Below are 16,911 nucleotides of genomic sequence, written 5' to 3'. Positions count from 1 at the left end.
CACATGTTTGCGTGTGGTCCCCAGCAAGAGGTCAGAGAGCCGGGTGTGCCAGCGACCGGAGCCGTGTTTCTATAGACATAGGACAACAAATAAATAGCGCTACCAGGGCAGAAAAACAATGGAGCAAAGACAGGAACATTGTACAGCCAGGTCAGTATAATAACACCGGTTCCCAGGAGGTTACGCAAATGGTTCCATTCCTCATCTTAGCTGGAAATACTTCACCCAAACTTTCCATCTGTCTGACTTTAAAGGAAGAGTCTACTCAGACATCAACATTATGCATATAAGCTAATTTCCAGGGCACATCCCTAAATATCTACAAGTTTCAAAATGTATTGTTATGTTTTTTTTTCTTTTTTGCCCGAACAAGCAAAGTGGGCACTGGCGAGTTACCTGGTTTTAAACATCTCCCCCTTTAATTTGCATAGAGGTTGTACAGTACGGAATCCTATGACAGGACAATGAAGACATACTCCTTAATCAATATAAACATCTAAATTCATTCCTTTTTTTTGGGCTTTTTTAAAGTGGGGTGCCCCTAAGAAAAAAAAGAAAAATAATTAAAAGTCAGCAGCTACAAATACTGCAGCTGCTGACTTTTAATAATCGGACACTTACCTGTCCCAGGGTCCAGTGATGCGGGGGAACGAAGCCCCCCCCCCCTCGTTCCCCGCTCCGCTGCGGCGCCATCATTCGTACTGTGGGCACCCAGCTGTGGCTTCACCGTGATACGCCGCACAGTCCTCTAGGACACGTGACAGGTCCCAGATGACTGTGCGGCGCAGGGGGGAAGTGATGTCACCAGCCCGCGCAAGGAAGAAGGCAGACTACGAGGGACCCCCTAGCAACAGGTATTTAGAGGTGAGTAGCATTTTTTTATTTATTTTTTCCAATTATTTTTTTATTTTTTTAAGAATTTTAAACAATTTTTTATTTTTTGGTGGCAACACCACTTTAAGCATAAAGTTAAACTGTTGGGGGCGCGTTCTGTTCTGGACTGTTTTAGCAGCTCACTGACTGACTGTTCCTTTGGCCGGAGACTGCTCTTTGGTCACCGTTTCATTCTAAAATTAATAGAACTTTAATAACTTTGCTTAAAAAAGCAATCCATTATGTGAAAAAAAACATTAGTGCCCCTGTGCGCTGACAGGTACTGAAGCAGAAATGTGAATGTTTGCCGCTGTATGTAGCCATTCCTCCTACTTGGCATGCCAGTAGGTCTGAACAAGCAATACATTTCATGCAGCAATGGGGGCTTTTCCTTGCTCCATTTTATTCTGCCCGTCATCCTAGTGTTTTGGAAAAGGAGCCTCATTTGAGAGGGTGGTGGATACGATATTTTTTCATTACAACTGTTCTGACATCCGACAATATACTACTTTCAAGCTGGCCATGCATGACTTGAATGCTTTACGAGCATTTTTCGGGAGCTGACATTGTGAAAGGGCTCTTAAAGCACTCGGGGCTTTCACATTGGAACTGCAGATGAGGCTTCTTTCAAGCACTTTACAGGCGCTTTTTTTTTTTAACGCTAAGGCACCTGAAAAACGGCCCAGTGTGAAAGGGGTCTAAGGATCACTGAAATTGTCACTGGGCACAGTGGCTCCAGTTCGGCGGGACTCCACTCAGGAATAGAAAAAGGACCCAGAGCTGAGAATCCATATACATATACTCCAAAGAGAATGCCAAACAAATGTCCAAGAATCCAAGGTCTTCAATGAAAAAATTAAGCCATAAAATTAGGACTGCAACTAACGATTATTTTCATAATCGATTCGTTGGCCGATTATTGTTTCGATTAATTACTTAATTAAGTAATTTAATAACCTTTAAAAAAAAAAAAAGTGGGTCAACTTGACGTTCATTTTCAACCACAGTGACGGGAAAATTTGGAAATAATAGAAAACTTCTTGGTCAAAGGAATTTTCAGACAGTGGATGTGGTTTTCGTTCAGAAATTACATTCATTTTAAAAACAGAATGTTAAAAACAAGTGAAAATTTCAAACAAAATTCTTTCATTCAGCGAATGTACAAAGATTTTTCGTCTGAATATTCTCGTCTGAAAATTGATCGGTGTGGCCAGCATAAGGCCCGGTACACACCTATGCAGTTTGCTTTTGATCTGTTTCTGCAGTGCTTTTTGCTGTACGTTTTGATTTTTGCGCACGTGATTTTACAGCAATTTGCATTTTTTTGTGGGCAGATTAAAAAACACAAATTGGTGCAAAAACGCATTACATGCTTTTCTGCAGCTTCTCCATTGAAGAATATTGAACCAATAATGCACCATTTTGCGTTAAAATTCCCTGACCCTTACAAGCTAAATTAATGAGTTATATATTTCCTAATGTTATTACTATAGAGGAGATTTTAGGGATGGTTTAATTAAGTATCTTTTATTCAAGGAATAACCAAGCCACATGGTTGGATCTTGGCCCTGAATTATCTACTTACCTCTCTATACCTTCCTGGTAACAACCTTTCTTTTACCCTATATTATACCAAATCTCCTCCAACCCTAAACTTTGAAACTACAATTTTTACTATGTATCTAATCCAGTTATTAAACTTTATACATGTTTATCTTTAGCTAAAATGTGTTAAACTAATATATCCCAAATTACATGACTGTTATTATAGTATTCACCTCCTGTTAATATACTGAGAAGCCTCATTTCACACTTTTATACATTCTACTTAACTATAAATCTATTGTATGACTCTTTTTATTGCATTGTATTCAATAAAGTATTTGAAAGAAGAAAAGGAAAATTCCCTGACCCTTTCAGATGTGAACGTGTCCCATAGGAAACCATGGAAATGAACTGTAGTGCATTTCTGCAAAAAGCACCAATAAACACATAGATGTGAGCCAGGTCTAATGCCCTGTACACACGGTCGGAAATTCCGACGGAAAAATCCCGTCGTAACGAACAAACGTCATCACCTTCCAAAAGATCAAATTTTCAGACAACTTTGTCCGACTGTGTGTATGCAACACCAGTTTAGGACAAAATCCATCGGAAAAAAATCAGACGGATTTTGTTGTCGGAATGTCCGACCGTGTGTACAAGGCATAAGACGTTTAGTAGCATAATGGGGGTTAAAAAAAATAAAATGACCCCTTTATAGTAGAAAAAAAAAAGCAGATAATCACTACTGTAAGGGGTTCATTTTTTTACTGTAGAAAAGTGAAAGTAATATTTACAGTAGTGATTATTTGCTCTTTTTGTACTATAAAGGGCTCATTTTAGTTTATTTAACCTCATTATGTTACTGGCCGATTAATCGATTATGAAAATAGTAATCGATTAATTTCATAATCGATTTGTTGTCGATTAATCGATTAGTTGTTTCAGCCCTACGTAAAATCCAGCTAATTTTGGGGCCAAAAATATTTCCCCTTCATCGGGGCTTATGCATTTTTGACTGTGCTTTATTGGACTCGGGTAAATCGCAAATGGATCTGCACTGTAATTTACTGCTTAGAACAGCTTCAGGAAGGCAGGTTAGGCCAGTGTTCGCATTTGCTCGATTCGTTAACACTGGCTTAACCTGCCCTCCTGAAACTGTTGGGTGTTTGGTGCTCATTGGATTGAATGTATGAGAATACAATAACTGGCAATGGGAGATTTGTCCATCCTTGCTGTTTAGTTTGGATGGGATACATTCTTTGGATTTCACACATTCCGTCCTCTGTGCTGAGCAAGATAAAGGTTTACTTGTATAACTAGCTTTAGTTTCATCAATATTTATAGAAAAGTTTCAGAGATTTTAGGAGATATGCTTTGAATATGCTGAGGATGTGTGGACAAGTGACTACACTCAACATCTGTGCTCATGTACTTGGATGTTGGAGGCACAGAAACCCAATACAGTAAAGTTCCTTCCTGGTAATGGTTGAAGTCTTTTGAGTTGATAAGACTTATGTGATCTGGCCTTGTTAGAAACAACAGTGGAGTTCATTTTGTAACCTGACTGATGCTGAGCCCATTGATACCTGGGGGTCAGTTCCTGTACGGTTGTACGGCAGAGTGCTGACTGCGCAGAACGTTGACTGACAACCATGTTTTTGCCTTGAGCATTTCATTAATGGCAGGAATTTTCTTCACTCACCCGCGCAACAAACGCTATGTCCCCTGCAGTGCGCTAAAACACCGAAACCCTGCTGGGTCCATTTCCTGTTCCCTCTCTAGGGTTTTACACAGTCAGCATTGATTATGATAATTCCTGTTGCAACAGATCAAGAAAACAAGGCAGTGTAATGGCGATCTGAGTCTCGGAAGCACAGTGGGCTATAGAGGGAGACACCAAGGGGCTTCTGGCTGTCTTGGCGTTTAGAAGATACAAATGCTTGAGGTTTGGCCATATGAAATGCTCAGCTTACATGGTACTAAAATATTCTGTGCCAGCTGATTAATATAAGTAATAGAATAGTTCTGACCACGATTAGCTTCATACTTTGTTTTTTTGCAGGTTGTCTTTGCAAAATTCCTTTTTTATTGAGGGCAAAGTGACTTTGTTTTCTAAAATCCATTGGTTTAGAAACCACAGGCAAACGTAAAATGGCATTCAATGTGTAGAGCATCCCTCAAAATTTCCACTCGTCTGCTCGCATTTGGCAAGTGAAATTTACTGGAGGGCGAGTGAGGAGCAGGGACAGACTGGCCTCAGAGTTTCCTGGCTTATCGCTTCTAGCAGAAGTAGTGCGGCCATCAGAGCAGCCCAGAGGGGGGACTCCCTGCCCCCCAGACCACTCTGATGTCCTGTAAAAAAGGGCGATCGGCCATAAAACTGTCAGGAGAATCTGGCGGCTGCATTGTGCAGAGCGGGAATCTCCCACTGAGACACATCTTTTATATGAATAGCCTTGCTGTCAAAGTCCCACCTTCTGGACCGGCATTGGACCAGTTTGCTGTCCATTAGAATGGCTGATCTAGGGGGGTGGGACTTCATTTGACAGCATGGCTATTCATATACAAGATGTCTCAGCGGGAGATCCCCGCTCTGTGCGATCCTGCCGCCAGATTCTCCTGATTCCTCCCTGCTGCACTGATGGGAAAATGTAGGCTGCACTGATGGGCAATAATATACTGCACTGATGGGCAATAATATACTGCACTGATGGGCAATAATATACTGCACTGATGGACAATAATATACTGCACTGATGGGCAATAATATACTGCACTGATGGGCAATAATATACTGCACTGATGGACAATAATATACTGCACTGATGGGCAATAATATACTGCACTGATGGGCAATAATATACTGCACTGATGGGCAATAATATACTGCACTGATGGACAATAATATACTGCACTGATGGACAATAATATACTGCACTGATGGACAATAATATACTGCACTGATGGACAATAATATACTGCACTGATGGGCAAAAATAGGCTGCACTGATGGGCAATGGTAGGCTACATTGATGGTCGGGACCCCCGTGAGTCCGGTCGGATCGCCGTGGGGATACCCGCGATCGTCTCACGGGGCGGCTGAACGGGGACGGCATCTCTCCGTTCTGCCTAGCAACAAGTGACGCTGATCTCTGCTCCATGTGATGGGAGCAGAGATCAGTGTTCACTAACGCAAAGCCCAGCCCCCCACAGTTAGTAACACGCCCCTAGGAACACTTAACACCTACATTGCCACCCCCTGGTTAACCCCTTCATTGCCAGTGTCATTTACACAGGAATCAGTGCATTTGTATAGCAGTGATTGCTGTATAAATGACAATGGTCCCAAAAATGTGTCAAAAATGTCCGATGTGTCCGCCATAATGTCGCAGTCACAATAAAAATCGCTGATCGCCGCCATTACTAGTAAAAAAAAATTATTAATAAAAATGCCATAAAACTATCCCCTATTTTGTAAACGCTATAACTTTTGCACAAACCAATCAATAATCGCTTATTGCGATTTTTTTTTTTTTTTTTACCAAAAATATGTAGAATATGTATCGACCTAAACTGAGGGAAAATTTTTTTATATATATTTTTGGGGGATATTTATTATAACAAAAAGTAAAAATTGTGTTTTTTTTTTTTTCAAAATTGTCGCTCTATTTTTGTTTATAGCGCAAAAAATAAAAACCGCAGGGGTGATCAAATACCACCAAAAGAAAGCTCTATTTGTGGGAAAAAAAAGGATGTCAATTTTCTTTTGGGAGCCAGTTCGTATGACCGCGCAATTGTCAGTTAAAGCGCCGCAGTGCCGAATCGCAAAAAGTGCTCTGGTCTTAAGCCAGCAAAATGGTCCGGGGCTGAAAGTGGTTAAAAAAAAAAAAAGGCTTAACAAACACTTTACTTGCTGTGTTATTGGAGGACTTTGCTCTTTTTGATATCTGACTCACAGGCTGTGTATTGTGTTGTATAGTTTACAGACCGCTACTGCGGCAGCACAGGGCATTACGGCCGCTATCTAATTCTCTTTGCCCAAAATACTCTGTACTACCAGAGGCATCTGCTTATAAACTTGCCTCCCGTGAAATACTCGGTACTGATGGAGGATTATGTACCTTCTGCTACGTCTCCTCCCCTAAAATACTCTGCACTGTTAGGGGGGCTCTTCTCTAACCTTATCTAACTCCCCTCTCCTGAAATACTCTTTACTGCTTGAGCATTTTATTCTTTCCACTATCCGAATCTTCTCTTAAAATACTCGGTGTTGCCCAAGGATTTATTCCTTTATCTACAGCGGAACATATTTCTACCCACTAGCTGCTGAGTTGGCCAAAATTTCAGGGTGTCACTAACTACTTGGCTTGACAAAAGTTGATCTTTCAGTGGAAGATTCTCTGCATTTCTGGAGTGCTCTTTTCCTTCCTGCTATCCAATGGTTTTTTTCCTGAAACGCGTTGCTGCTGGAGGACTCTGATCGTTCTGCCGTTTGAATCTCCTGTGCTGAACTTTTCGAATTTTTCCTTTTATTTTGGAGAACTTTTTTCCTTCTGCTTTCTAACTCTTCTCTCTTGAATACTTTGTGCTACTAAAGGATTCTGCTGCTTCCATTATGGAGAAAGAAAGGCAACTTTCATTTTTCCCGGATAGATGTTCACATCCTGTGCCAGTTATGTTGAGTGTTTATTGGAAAGCATTGTAAAAATCAAAGACTTGGGGAAGCTTTACTTTCCATGCAGTGGTCAACTTCCTACTGTCTGTAATATTCCATACTAACTGCAGTTCTCCTTTAATCCCCTGTCCAAGAGGGAATATTTCTGCCAACACATTTGGATGGTGTTCAGGAGCTGGCAGCTCCCTCAGACATTAATTATGTGTCCCAATTAATTGCAATTTCCATCCAGCTCTTTGCAAGCCACGTCTGTCTTGTCGGTAACCTCAGACATGCGCCATGCCCCTGCCTTTCTTGCAGTGATAATGGAAAATTATAAATATGCAGAGGAGTCCCGCTTGAATAACCCTTTACATAAACTTGTTTAGTAGAATTTCATTTTACCAGACAACGTTACAAATATTTAACCATTTCGAAGGTTCTGGATTTGGCATTGCAGATGTTGTAACTTCCATACCTGTCTAAATGAGGTCATCATGGAACCGTATGCAGGGGGATGCCATATCGATGGCCAGGGGCGTAACTATAGGGGGTGCAGCAGTCGCGACCGCAACTGGGCCCTGTGCTGCAGGGGGCCCATGCAGCCCCCTCTACATATGGCCGGCAGCAGCATAGGCAGCTAGGGGTACCAGTGCACCATGCACACGGGTGGCTGGAGGTGGAGGGTGACTAGCAGAGCTCCACGCTTGACTATCGCACTGGCTGCTCTTTAGTTGTGCATTCCCCGCATGACCTGTGTCCTCGGCCGGCTCCTCAGAGTACCCCTCTCCTGCTCCATGCATTGCCGCTCAGTCCGATGTCTGTTCTCCCCAGCCAGAGTAGAACCCCCCCCCCCCGAGTCCGGCCCACTACTTCTCTCGGGTAAACAAACTTTAAGCACACAGATGCAGTGCAGCCCTATGAGAGCCCCCCGGAGGACACTGCAGGCTTGTCTGCCAGCCCCCCTCCTCCCCCGTCATACACAGATGATGAAAGGTCTTTCTGGGAGATATGCTGATCGCCCGTGCAGCACACTGGATGGAGCCCAGGCCAACATGGATGAGTGCACGGCCTACAGCTTGGTCATGGTGAGTGAGAGGACCCCATCCCCCACACACCATTACATACCCCCTCCATCTCCCCCTGGGGACAGGGACCCCTTCTCACCTGGGGGCAGTAACTTCATCTGCCCTGGAGAAAAGGACCTCATCTCTTCTGGGGACGGGGACCCCATCCTGCCTAGGGCCAATCCCCCAATGGGGCACCTAAAAATGTAAAAAAAAAATAATAAAAATAAACTACAGTGGTGGAATTACAGGGCTCACAAAGGTCATACCTGTGACCACGCCCTGGAGTTTCACCGCCGGACTCGGAGGGAAGGGCCCTGGCTGGGGTGCAGGGGGGCCCTTCATGATTTCTTGCATCGGGGCCCTGAAGGTTCTAGTTACGCCACTGTCGATGGCTACTGCTTTGTGTAAGAGAGACTTTGAAATGTGCTGGCAGCACTGGGTATATTTTAACCCTTGCTGCAGCAAATATGTCCTGGCAACCTGGCTGCATTACAGTAATAAATACGATGGGTTCAAATGGGCTTTAGCTCTATATGTATTACATACTATGTGGTACAACTAGAATATTTGACAATTTGTAAAGAAGACGGGTAAGCTTTTATTTTAAATAATTGTTAATACTTTACATTGCAAATGCAAAGTTGATTTGTAATAGGCTGCTTTTGTCATATTTCCAATATGGTTTACTTACCGGATGGCTTGTCTGTAGATGTTGGGATACTGGTGACGGAGGGCATAGTTGGCAGAGGAGGTGGGAGGACCTTCAAGTTTTGGTCTCCTTGAATCTCATTAGTGGAAATTTGATTGATGCGGTTGTAATTGGGTGTTTGATACACCCGGTTAGGCTGTTGTGGAGGTTGTGGTATCGGCTTTGACTGAGGTACCTTCTGGCACTGTTCTTCCAGCTGTGCGATCACAATAGACTGGTTGCTTGCCAGTGAGGCCAAGTGCTGATATTTGTGTTCTAGATCTTTGTACTTGTTAGTCAACTGTAACATCTCTGTGGTTTGGTTTAGAACTTTGTTCTCTAGCTGTGAGAGCTCCAGCGCATTGTCCCGTTTCCTGATAATTTCATGCAGTAGTTGCATGTACAGCTGGGTGACCCTGGAGTTCATGTTCCGGCTCTCTTTACGCAAGAGCTTGACCTCATTAACAATACCACCGTCCACCTCCACAAGCTGCTGCAACGTTTCAATTTGCCTTTTTTGTTTCAAAAGTTCTGTATTGAGGAGTTCGATCTCTTGCTTATGGATCCGACTTTCGTACACGGTCTCTTGCTCTTTGGAATTCACACAAATGGCCCCCGTGACTTTCTGTTGCGGTACAATGAACGTGTAGCTGCATTTGTCGGATGAGTCTGCCGCTCGCCGCTCCCTGTTGGCATAAATAAATTCTTGTTCTGTCCCATCACTGTTCTGAAACTCTTGTGCGCTGCCGCCATATGTACTTTCTGTGAGCACAAGTAATAACAAAATGATACCACCTAGGAGTTGCATGGTCCACGTAATACGTATAGACGGGACTTATGAATGACTTTTTTGCCCTCTTCTTTGGACGTCTAGAAAAAATAACAAATAAAAAAATCAATTTGATAGTATAGTACTACACTATTAGGGCAAGAAGTGAGCAAGATACTCAACACCATAACATCTTAGAAACCTTTTTTTGAAAGGCATGATTCAGACTTCCATCAACACCCAAATTACATGGCACCTCATCCCTGTTAACAATATCAGGAAATCTTTTATACATATACTCTTTTTTTTCTTTGAATATTGCACCCTTAATGTCCCATCTCTTCGCTTTAGGTTCTGCTTCCCAATAATTCCTGATCTTAATAACCTATTTTTAACCTTCTGTTTGTAAGTACCTGTCCACTTGCGCAATAAATTCTTTGGTAAACAGTAGGGCCGAAACAACTAATCGATGAATCGACAACTAATCGATTATGAAATTAATCGATTACTATTTTCATAATCGATTAATCGGCCACTAACATAATGGGGTTAAAAAAAATAACTAAAATTAGCCCTTTATAGTACAAAAAGAGCAAATCGCTACTGTAAACATTACTTTCACTGTCCCATATTAAAAAATTAACCCCTTACAGTAGCGATTATTTGCTCTTTTTGTACAAATTTTAGTTTTTTTTAACCCCATTATGTTACTAAACATCTCAGGCCTGGGTTTTTTGGTGATTTTTGCAGAAACACACTACATTTCATTTACATGGTTTCCTATGGGACACGTTCACATCCATGTTTTTTTTCAGCTGCTGAGTATTTGGAAAAGACAAGATCTTTTTTTTTTTTTTTTTAAAGCAAAACGGTGCCATTTTGTTTTTTTAGTTCAATATACTTCAATGGAGAAGCTGCATACAGACCACTACCTTATATATAGTCTGATGTTAGGACTCAAATTATTTTCGCGCACAGTTTGATCCCATTAGGGGTGCGTGAGATAATATGGAATTTACAGATTCATTGTTACTCTAGTTTGTTACACCTTTTTTTAGTTTCTTATGAGATGTAGGTATGCGACTAATATGACTCCATATATACGCATGTGTTGTTTAAATCAATTTTATCCAGCTTGGAGTAATTTCATCTATATGATAGATATTTACAAGTGTGTTTTTTTTTTTATTGATCTATGCATTTCTATCTTATGCCAAATATCAATTCATATTGTTGCTTTATTTTCAAATTCTGTATTTCATAATTACAATGATATTCAGATTTATGTTTTACTATGTGTATGTAACATGCAATCTTTGTTTTATCAATAATAATCAATAAAAACATTGAAACACAATGGAGAAGCTGCAGAAAAGCAATGTAATAATGTGTTTTTGCGGCAATTTGTGTTTTTTAATCTGCCCAACAACAAATTGGGCAAAAAAAAAATGTAAAAATGCAAATCGCAGCAAAATTACCTTATTTTTTATAATCGGCCAACTATTCGATTTATGAAAATAATCGTTCGTTGCAGCCCTAGTAAACAGTACTTCACTATGGTCCCTTTTCTTTTCATTATTTTGGGCATCATGCTCCACATGTGATGGTTATAAATACTGGAGATCTTCTTGGAACATTGATGTGACTCAGCCATCCCTGGCCAACACCTCAAAGCCTGAACGACCCCCAAACTGAAAAGCTAGGGGTCCATTCCATCTGGTGAGTGGGAACACAGGAGGGAGTGTGGCCACACCTTGAGATTTGGAGCACAACTCCACTTTAATATTGGAGCACATCACATTTTTTTTGGACTTTCACTAATTATCAAAGAATTGTTTTCATTTGCATTTTATTTATTTGCGAGCGCTGTAATTCTTTTTAGTTATCCATTAGCAAGTGTTAGCATTTTGTTAGCATTTTGTGTGCAGCAGCTACAACTTCACATGTCACACATTCGATTCTTTTTTTATTACATTTTATATGTACTTCTAGCACGAGTTATATATTTAGATATATTTTTGTTCACTTGTATAAATGACATTTGATCTTTAGAAAAATAACCTAATTAGATTTTATTTTGCTTGCTATACTGACAAATAAGGGGTGTAACACCTGACAAATAAACATGAAAATTAGAGGTATTTGTTCTAACAAGTTCTACATTTTCTTACTTGATCTGGATTCAGGCTTTAACTATCACAGCTCCACTCCACCAAACCTTTAGCTAGTTTCCTGCACATCACCCTCTTCCACACTATTGCACCGGCTCTTTGGTTCCCTTTGTGATATTCAAAATTACAATATTTAGTTTTAGGCCCTTTTTGACTTTCTCTAAAGTTGTCGACCACATGCCTCCACCCTTCTTATATTTACCAACTGCTGGTTAACGAAGGTGAACACTATATCTGCAAGGTTAAAGTGCAGGCCTAGGTCACTTTCCACTTCAGTAAAAATATCTTTGGTGTACAAGCACTTGTTTCTCATTCCTCCTGTTTAATAATATCCACCAATAAAATCTAATTGATTATCTTTATTTGCAGCTTGTGAAACAAATTTGTCACCCTCATTCCTGTTCTTGGAGAAATGTGCATTAACCTCCTTGGACTTTAAAGACAGAAAAGTGTAATTAGATGTAAGCTTAGTTTAAAAGGCAGTGACACCCTTTTTATTGATACAAAACACGGTCAAATGGGCAAAACAATGTATACAAAATAATTGGAGAGTAAATGTATACAGTTTTAACATACATAGTATAATTAAACCCAATGGTATCAAGTATATCCATATACTGATAGTCATACTGTGGTCAGTCTATATAGGTTTCTTGAATATCCCAACATGTTTCAGAATTACTAAGATGAATGTCTTCTTCAGGGGAGTTTATATTCTGGGTGATTGTATTTCTCCTTTCTGAAATTCAAACATAGTTGCTAATAGTCACTTTGCAATACGTAGTGTAAGCAGGACTATTGAGTTCATACAGTAATTTACAAGAAACGCCCTATGGACTACACCAGGAATCAAGATGACAGGATCTGAAACCAAAAATGGCATACTGAAGTAAGTATAATGAAAATTTGAATTGTATAGGCGTATAGCACAACATAGTATTTGACAAAATGGAAAGGGGGACATAGACCAAGCAAAGTCCCCTTATCATAAGTCACTTTACCTTCAATCAAACTGGTGCATCTATATGTCCATATTGGCAGTGCTCGTGCCAAGAGCAGACCTGCCGAGTATTCAGAACTCTATATACATATATTCCCACTAAGGGAGCCAATCCTCAGATGGGAGGGGTGCTGGACATTTGGCGCCAAACTCCACTAATAGAGCAGCTGAAGCCATAAACAGGGCGATTCTCCGATTAATCGGCGAGTGGTGTAGCCCCGCCCCAAGGGGCGGGATGATGTCACGTGCCAGTACATCGCTGGCAAAAGGAAACCTTCACCGCGACAGTGTATGGCAAAATGGAGTCACAGAGGAGCTCCTCCCCAAAATAGGGCCGTGGAGACAGCCGGGTACAGGAAGCACCAGGCACAGGGCTAGTAGGCATGCTGGTGCTTCCTGTATCCAGCTGTCTCCATGGCTTTATTATGGAGAGGAGCTCCTCTGTGCCTCCATCGCACCCTCCTTTGTCGCGGTGGAGGTTTGCTTCTGCCGGCGATGTGCTGGTGCATGCCATCATCCCGGCCCTCGGGGCAGGGCTGCGCCTCGTGCCAATGCATCGGAGAACGGCCCTGGTTATGGCTCCAGCTGCTCCATTAGCAGCGTTTGGCGCCAAACATCCAGTACCCCTCCCATCTGAGGATTGGCTCTCTAGGTGGGAATATATGTCTATATAGTTCTAGATATCCAGAAGAAGGAATATATATTAGTAATTCCGAAACATGTTGGGATATTCAAGAAACCTATATGGACTGATCACATTATGACTCTGGCAGTATATGGGTATACTTGATACCATTGGGTTTAATTATACTTGGTAATATCAAACTGTATACATTTACTCTCCAATTATTTTGTTTACATTGTTTTAATATTGCCCATTTGACCATGTTTTGTACCAATAAAAGTGGCATCACTGCCTTTTAAAGTAAGCTTACCTCTAATTATACTTTTCTGCCTTTAAAGAGGAAGTAAACCCTGATGGGTGTTACTTCCTCTTTGATTCCCTGCAAAGGGAAAGCATAATGGACTACTATGCATCGCATCGCATCACATAGTAGTCCATTATGTGTCACTTACCTGACACAGGAGCCAGCGAAGTCACCGCTGTCCCCTGTAGTTCCGAGCGTCCATCTTCTTGGTGGGTCTCGCTGCTCCGGCGCTGTAATTTGCCGGAGCAGCGTTGACGTCACTCCCACGCAAGCGCATGGGAGCCGACACTCGCAGCATATCGCCGCGATCTGCGGCTTACCCAGTACGCGTGTGCGCCGCTGTCTATGGTAGCTGTCTTCAGGTAAATATCTCCTAAACTGTATATATTTCTTGGACCTACAGGTAAGCCTTAAGCTAGGCTTATCTGTAGGTCAAAGTAGTTTGTAAGGGTTTACAACCACTTTAAAGTCCAAGGGGCTTAATCCAAGTGCATTTCATGCATATTTCTCTATGCACATTAGAGTGTTGCAAAGAGCATCCATTGCTGTCCTCCGTTTTCTACAACCATTTTTCCTGACCATGACTTTTGTCCAATTTAGGGATGCATGTCTCATCATGTCCCAAAAGCTATTATTGCAATAACTTCACATTATTTATTGCCTGTTGACTTGCCACTATGTTTACCACAGTAGCTGGCCTACTGTCTGGTCTCCTGTAGGCCTGCCAATATATCTCTCATATAAGAAATTTTGAACTTTATAGCAGATCCAACTTGATGGGTTATACCACCATCTCTTACACAGCAATGTATCACCACACATGGTGCTATAATGTTATATAGTTGTTCATAACCTGGACATTCTAAAGCCTTGGGTTGAATAAAAAAAAACAAAAAACGAAGGTCTCTGTACCAACTAAATAAATAAATTTACCGCGCTGTCTAAGCGTTAGCAGCCAGCACAAAAAGTGTAGATGGATAAACGTATTTGTGGAGAAAGTGCAGCACTAACTAGATAATCAACATCAAATGTGAAGTTAACGTGAAGAAATTAATAACAAAAAATATATAATGACATATATTCAGTGATGATGATAAAAAGTCCACGATAACCATAAAGGGCCCCTGAATGGGTCTAAATGAATTCAATAAAATAAACACCATGGATGAAATCTCCAGACAATCGTTCCCATAAATGTTGGATTTAGCAGGTTATCCTGCATGCTGATCCATGCTTGTTACCATCTATATATAGAGATGAGGAACCCCTGTAATGGAACACAGCTATGACGCTCATTTGGGGCACTTCTGGAGTTCACTTGCGATTTCGGGCAAGATGGCGCCACCGTGTGCTTCTCAAGCCTCACTTTGGATAGCCGGAAGTGAAACCAAGTGTTTCACAGGTCACTTCCTGTTATGACCAAAATATGTGTCTCAGGCCTCAGTCTGAGATAGTAAAACAGGAAGTAGTCAGATGGTACACACAGCGATCTTAAATAAACTGAATGAAAAAGAAATAAAAAAAACAGCTTTGACACCAATAACGATGAAAAAGTAATAGAACCTAACTCGGCATCGACATACACACAAAGGAATGTCAATAAACTGATGGAACTGTTCCTAAAAATATGAGAAAAACATATGATAATAACCACATCAGAAACATTCATATGTAAAATACACATGTGGAAAAATAGAAAAAATGCACGTGGATAGCAGCATAATGTAATTCTCATGTAGAGCAATTAATAAATATAAACAACTATAAACAGTGACGTCATCGCTGCTCCGGCGAATCACAGTGCCGGAGCAGCGAGACCCGGAAGTCACTCCGGGATCCATGGCAGCGGCGGACATGAAGGATATACATTTTTCTTATTTTTTTGCTGGAGTTCTGCTTTAATGCATAACAGGATACACAAAGCTCAATGGAATTTCTAAAGAAAGACCATCGCTGTAGTTTTCTCTTTTTGGGTGGGGTGTCTCAATGACAGAGAGAGGGAGGAGTCAGCCCTCCAACTCATTCAGATGTGTTTTATAAACTTCAGCTTTGGGTATTGAGCTCTATAAACACTGTAAGTGTTTTACAACAAATGAGCTCATGAAATTCTGAAAACTTGTGGTCTTGAGCCTAAAAATCCACTTGTTCACTGAGCAAAGCAAAATAATAAAAATTTGTAGCAGTTTTAGTTTTCAATTCTGATGTTGACCACAACAAAGAACGCACAGAACTAATTTAAAAGGGTGAATCTAGTGTGCACATTCTTTTTTTAAATCAGGGAAATGATTTGTTGGCGAATCTAATATTTGACCCCTTATAAACAGACTTCTTAGTTTATGAAGGTGTCAGATATTGAGTTCCCCTATTATTTAGTCTGTTGGTGCAAGAAAAGGAAGTGTGTTAATGGTATAGAGTGCTTTCAATGCCTCTGCTTCCCACTGTTTAGATGGACCGGAGTTTTTTTTTTTTATCATCAGCAGATCATTTCAATATGATGAGAACAGCAATTTTTTACTCAGTAGGCTCTGTTGTAAAGATTTTATAGTACCAAATAGATCCCGAAATGAATTGGAGGACATTTTTCAGTCTTGGGATGAATGGACTCTTTGTACGGGAGTTATTTGACACAGAGCTCAGTAAAGCAGCACCACACTGACACCATTAAATAAACTCGCCAGGGTGCTTTATTGGGGTATTGGCTGGAAATTTCCCACACTTTGAACATGTCGGTAAAGTAAACAGTAAAAGTCTCTTCTTTAATGCTGTGCGTCTGGATTCCACATACAAAAATCTGTGAAGGAATTGTCGGATGATGGAAAAAAAGAATGCAAAATGTCCTCATTCTAGTAAATGTTCAAAGGTAACTTGGTGTATTTTGAAAAAGCTTAAAGCTAAACTGCAGCTGATGTAATAGACCGCTATGTGATCCAGCTCGGTGTTCTGTAAAGAAATAAATGTTGTTTTAAATACAGTTAGCAAAAGTACCTTAAAGTGGTTGTAAACCCTTACAACCAACTTTGACCTACAGGTAAGCCTAGATTAAGGCTTACCTGTAGGTCCAAGAAATATCTCCTAAACCTACACGGTTTAGGAGATATTTGCCGAAAGACAGGCACCGCTGTCTACGGCGCATGCACCGTAGACAGCGGTGCGCAGGCGCACTGAGCGCGCCGCAGTTAACGGGCGATATGCCGCGAGTAGCGGCTCCCGTG

General features: G+C 41.1%; 2 protein-coding genes across 6 annotated transcripts in view; one reads left to right on the top strand and one right to left on the bottom strand.

Annotated features, from left to right (window-relative positions):
• Nucleotides 1-16,911, top strand: part of RALGPS1 (Ral GEF with PH domain and SH3 binding motif 1) — a 659,487-nt gene that overhangs the window by 297,906 nt on the left and 344,670 nt on the right. The window lies entirely within an intron of this gene.
• ANGPTL2 (angiopoietin like 2) overlaps nucleotides 1-16,911 on the bottom strand; it is a 73,054-nt gene that overhangs the window by 28,928 nt on the left and 27,215 nt on the right. Inside the window, exon 2 of the mRNA XM_077484862.1 lies at nucleotides 8,834-9,700. Within this exon, the coding sequence (XP_077340988.1) occupies nucleotides 8,834-9,638 (805 nt within the window). The 5' untranslated portion in view covers nucleotides 9,639-9,700. The remainder of the gene's footprint in view (nucleotides 1-8,833; nucleotides 9,701-16,911) is intronic.

This window comes from Lithobates pipiens, unplaced genomic scaffold (genome assembly GCF_037356315.1).
Source record: "Lithobates pipiens isolate NorthernLeopardFrog02 unplaced genomic scaffold, aLitPip1_a1.2 Scaffold_166, whole genome shotgun sequence".
Lineage (NCBI taxonomy): Eukaryota > Metazoa > Chordata > Amphibia > Anura > Ranidae > Lithobates > Lithobates pipiens.
Note: the sequence above shows the minus strand (reverse complement) of the source record. Positions and strands in the feature narration are given on the sequence as shown.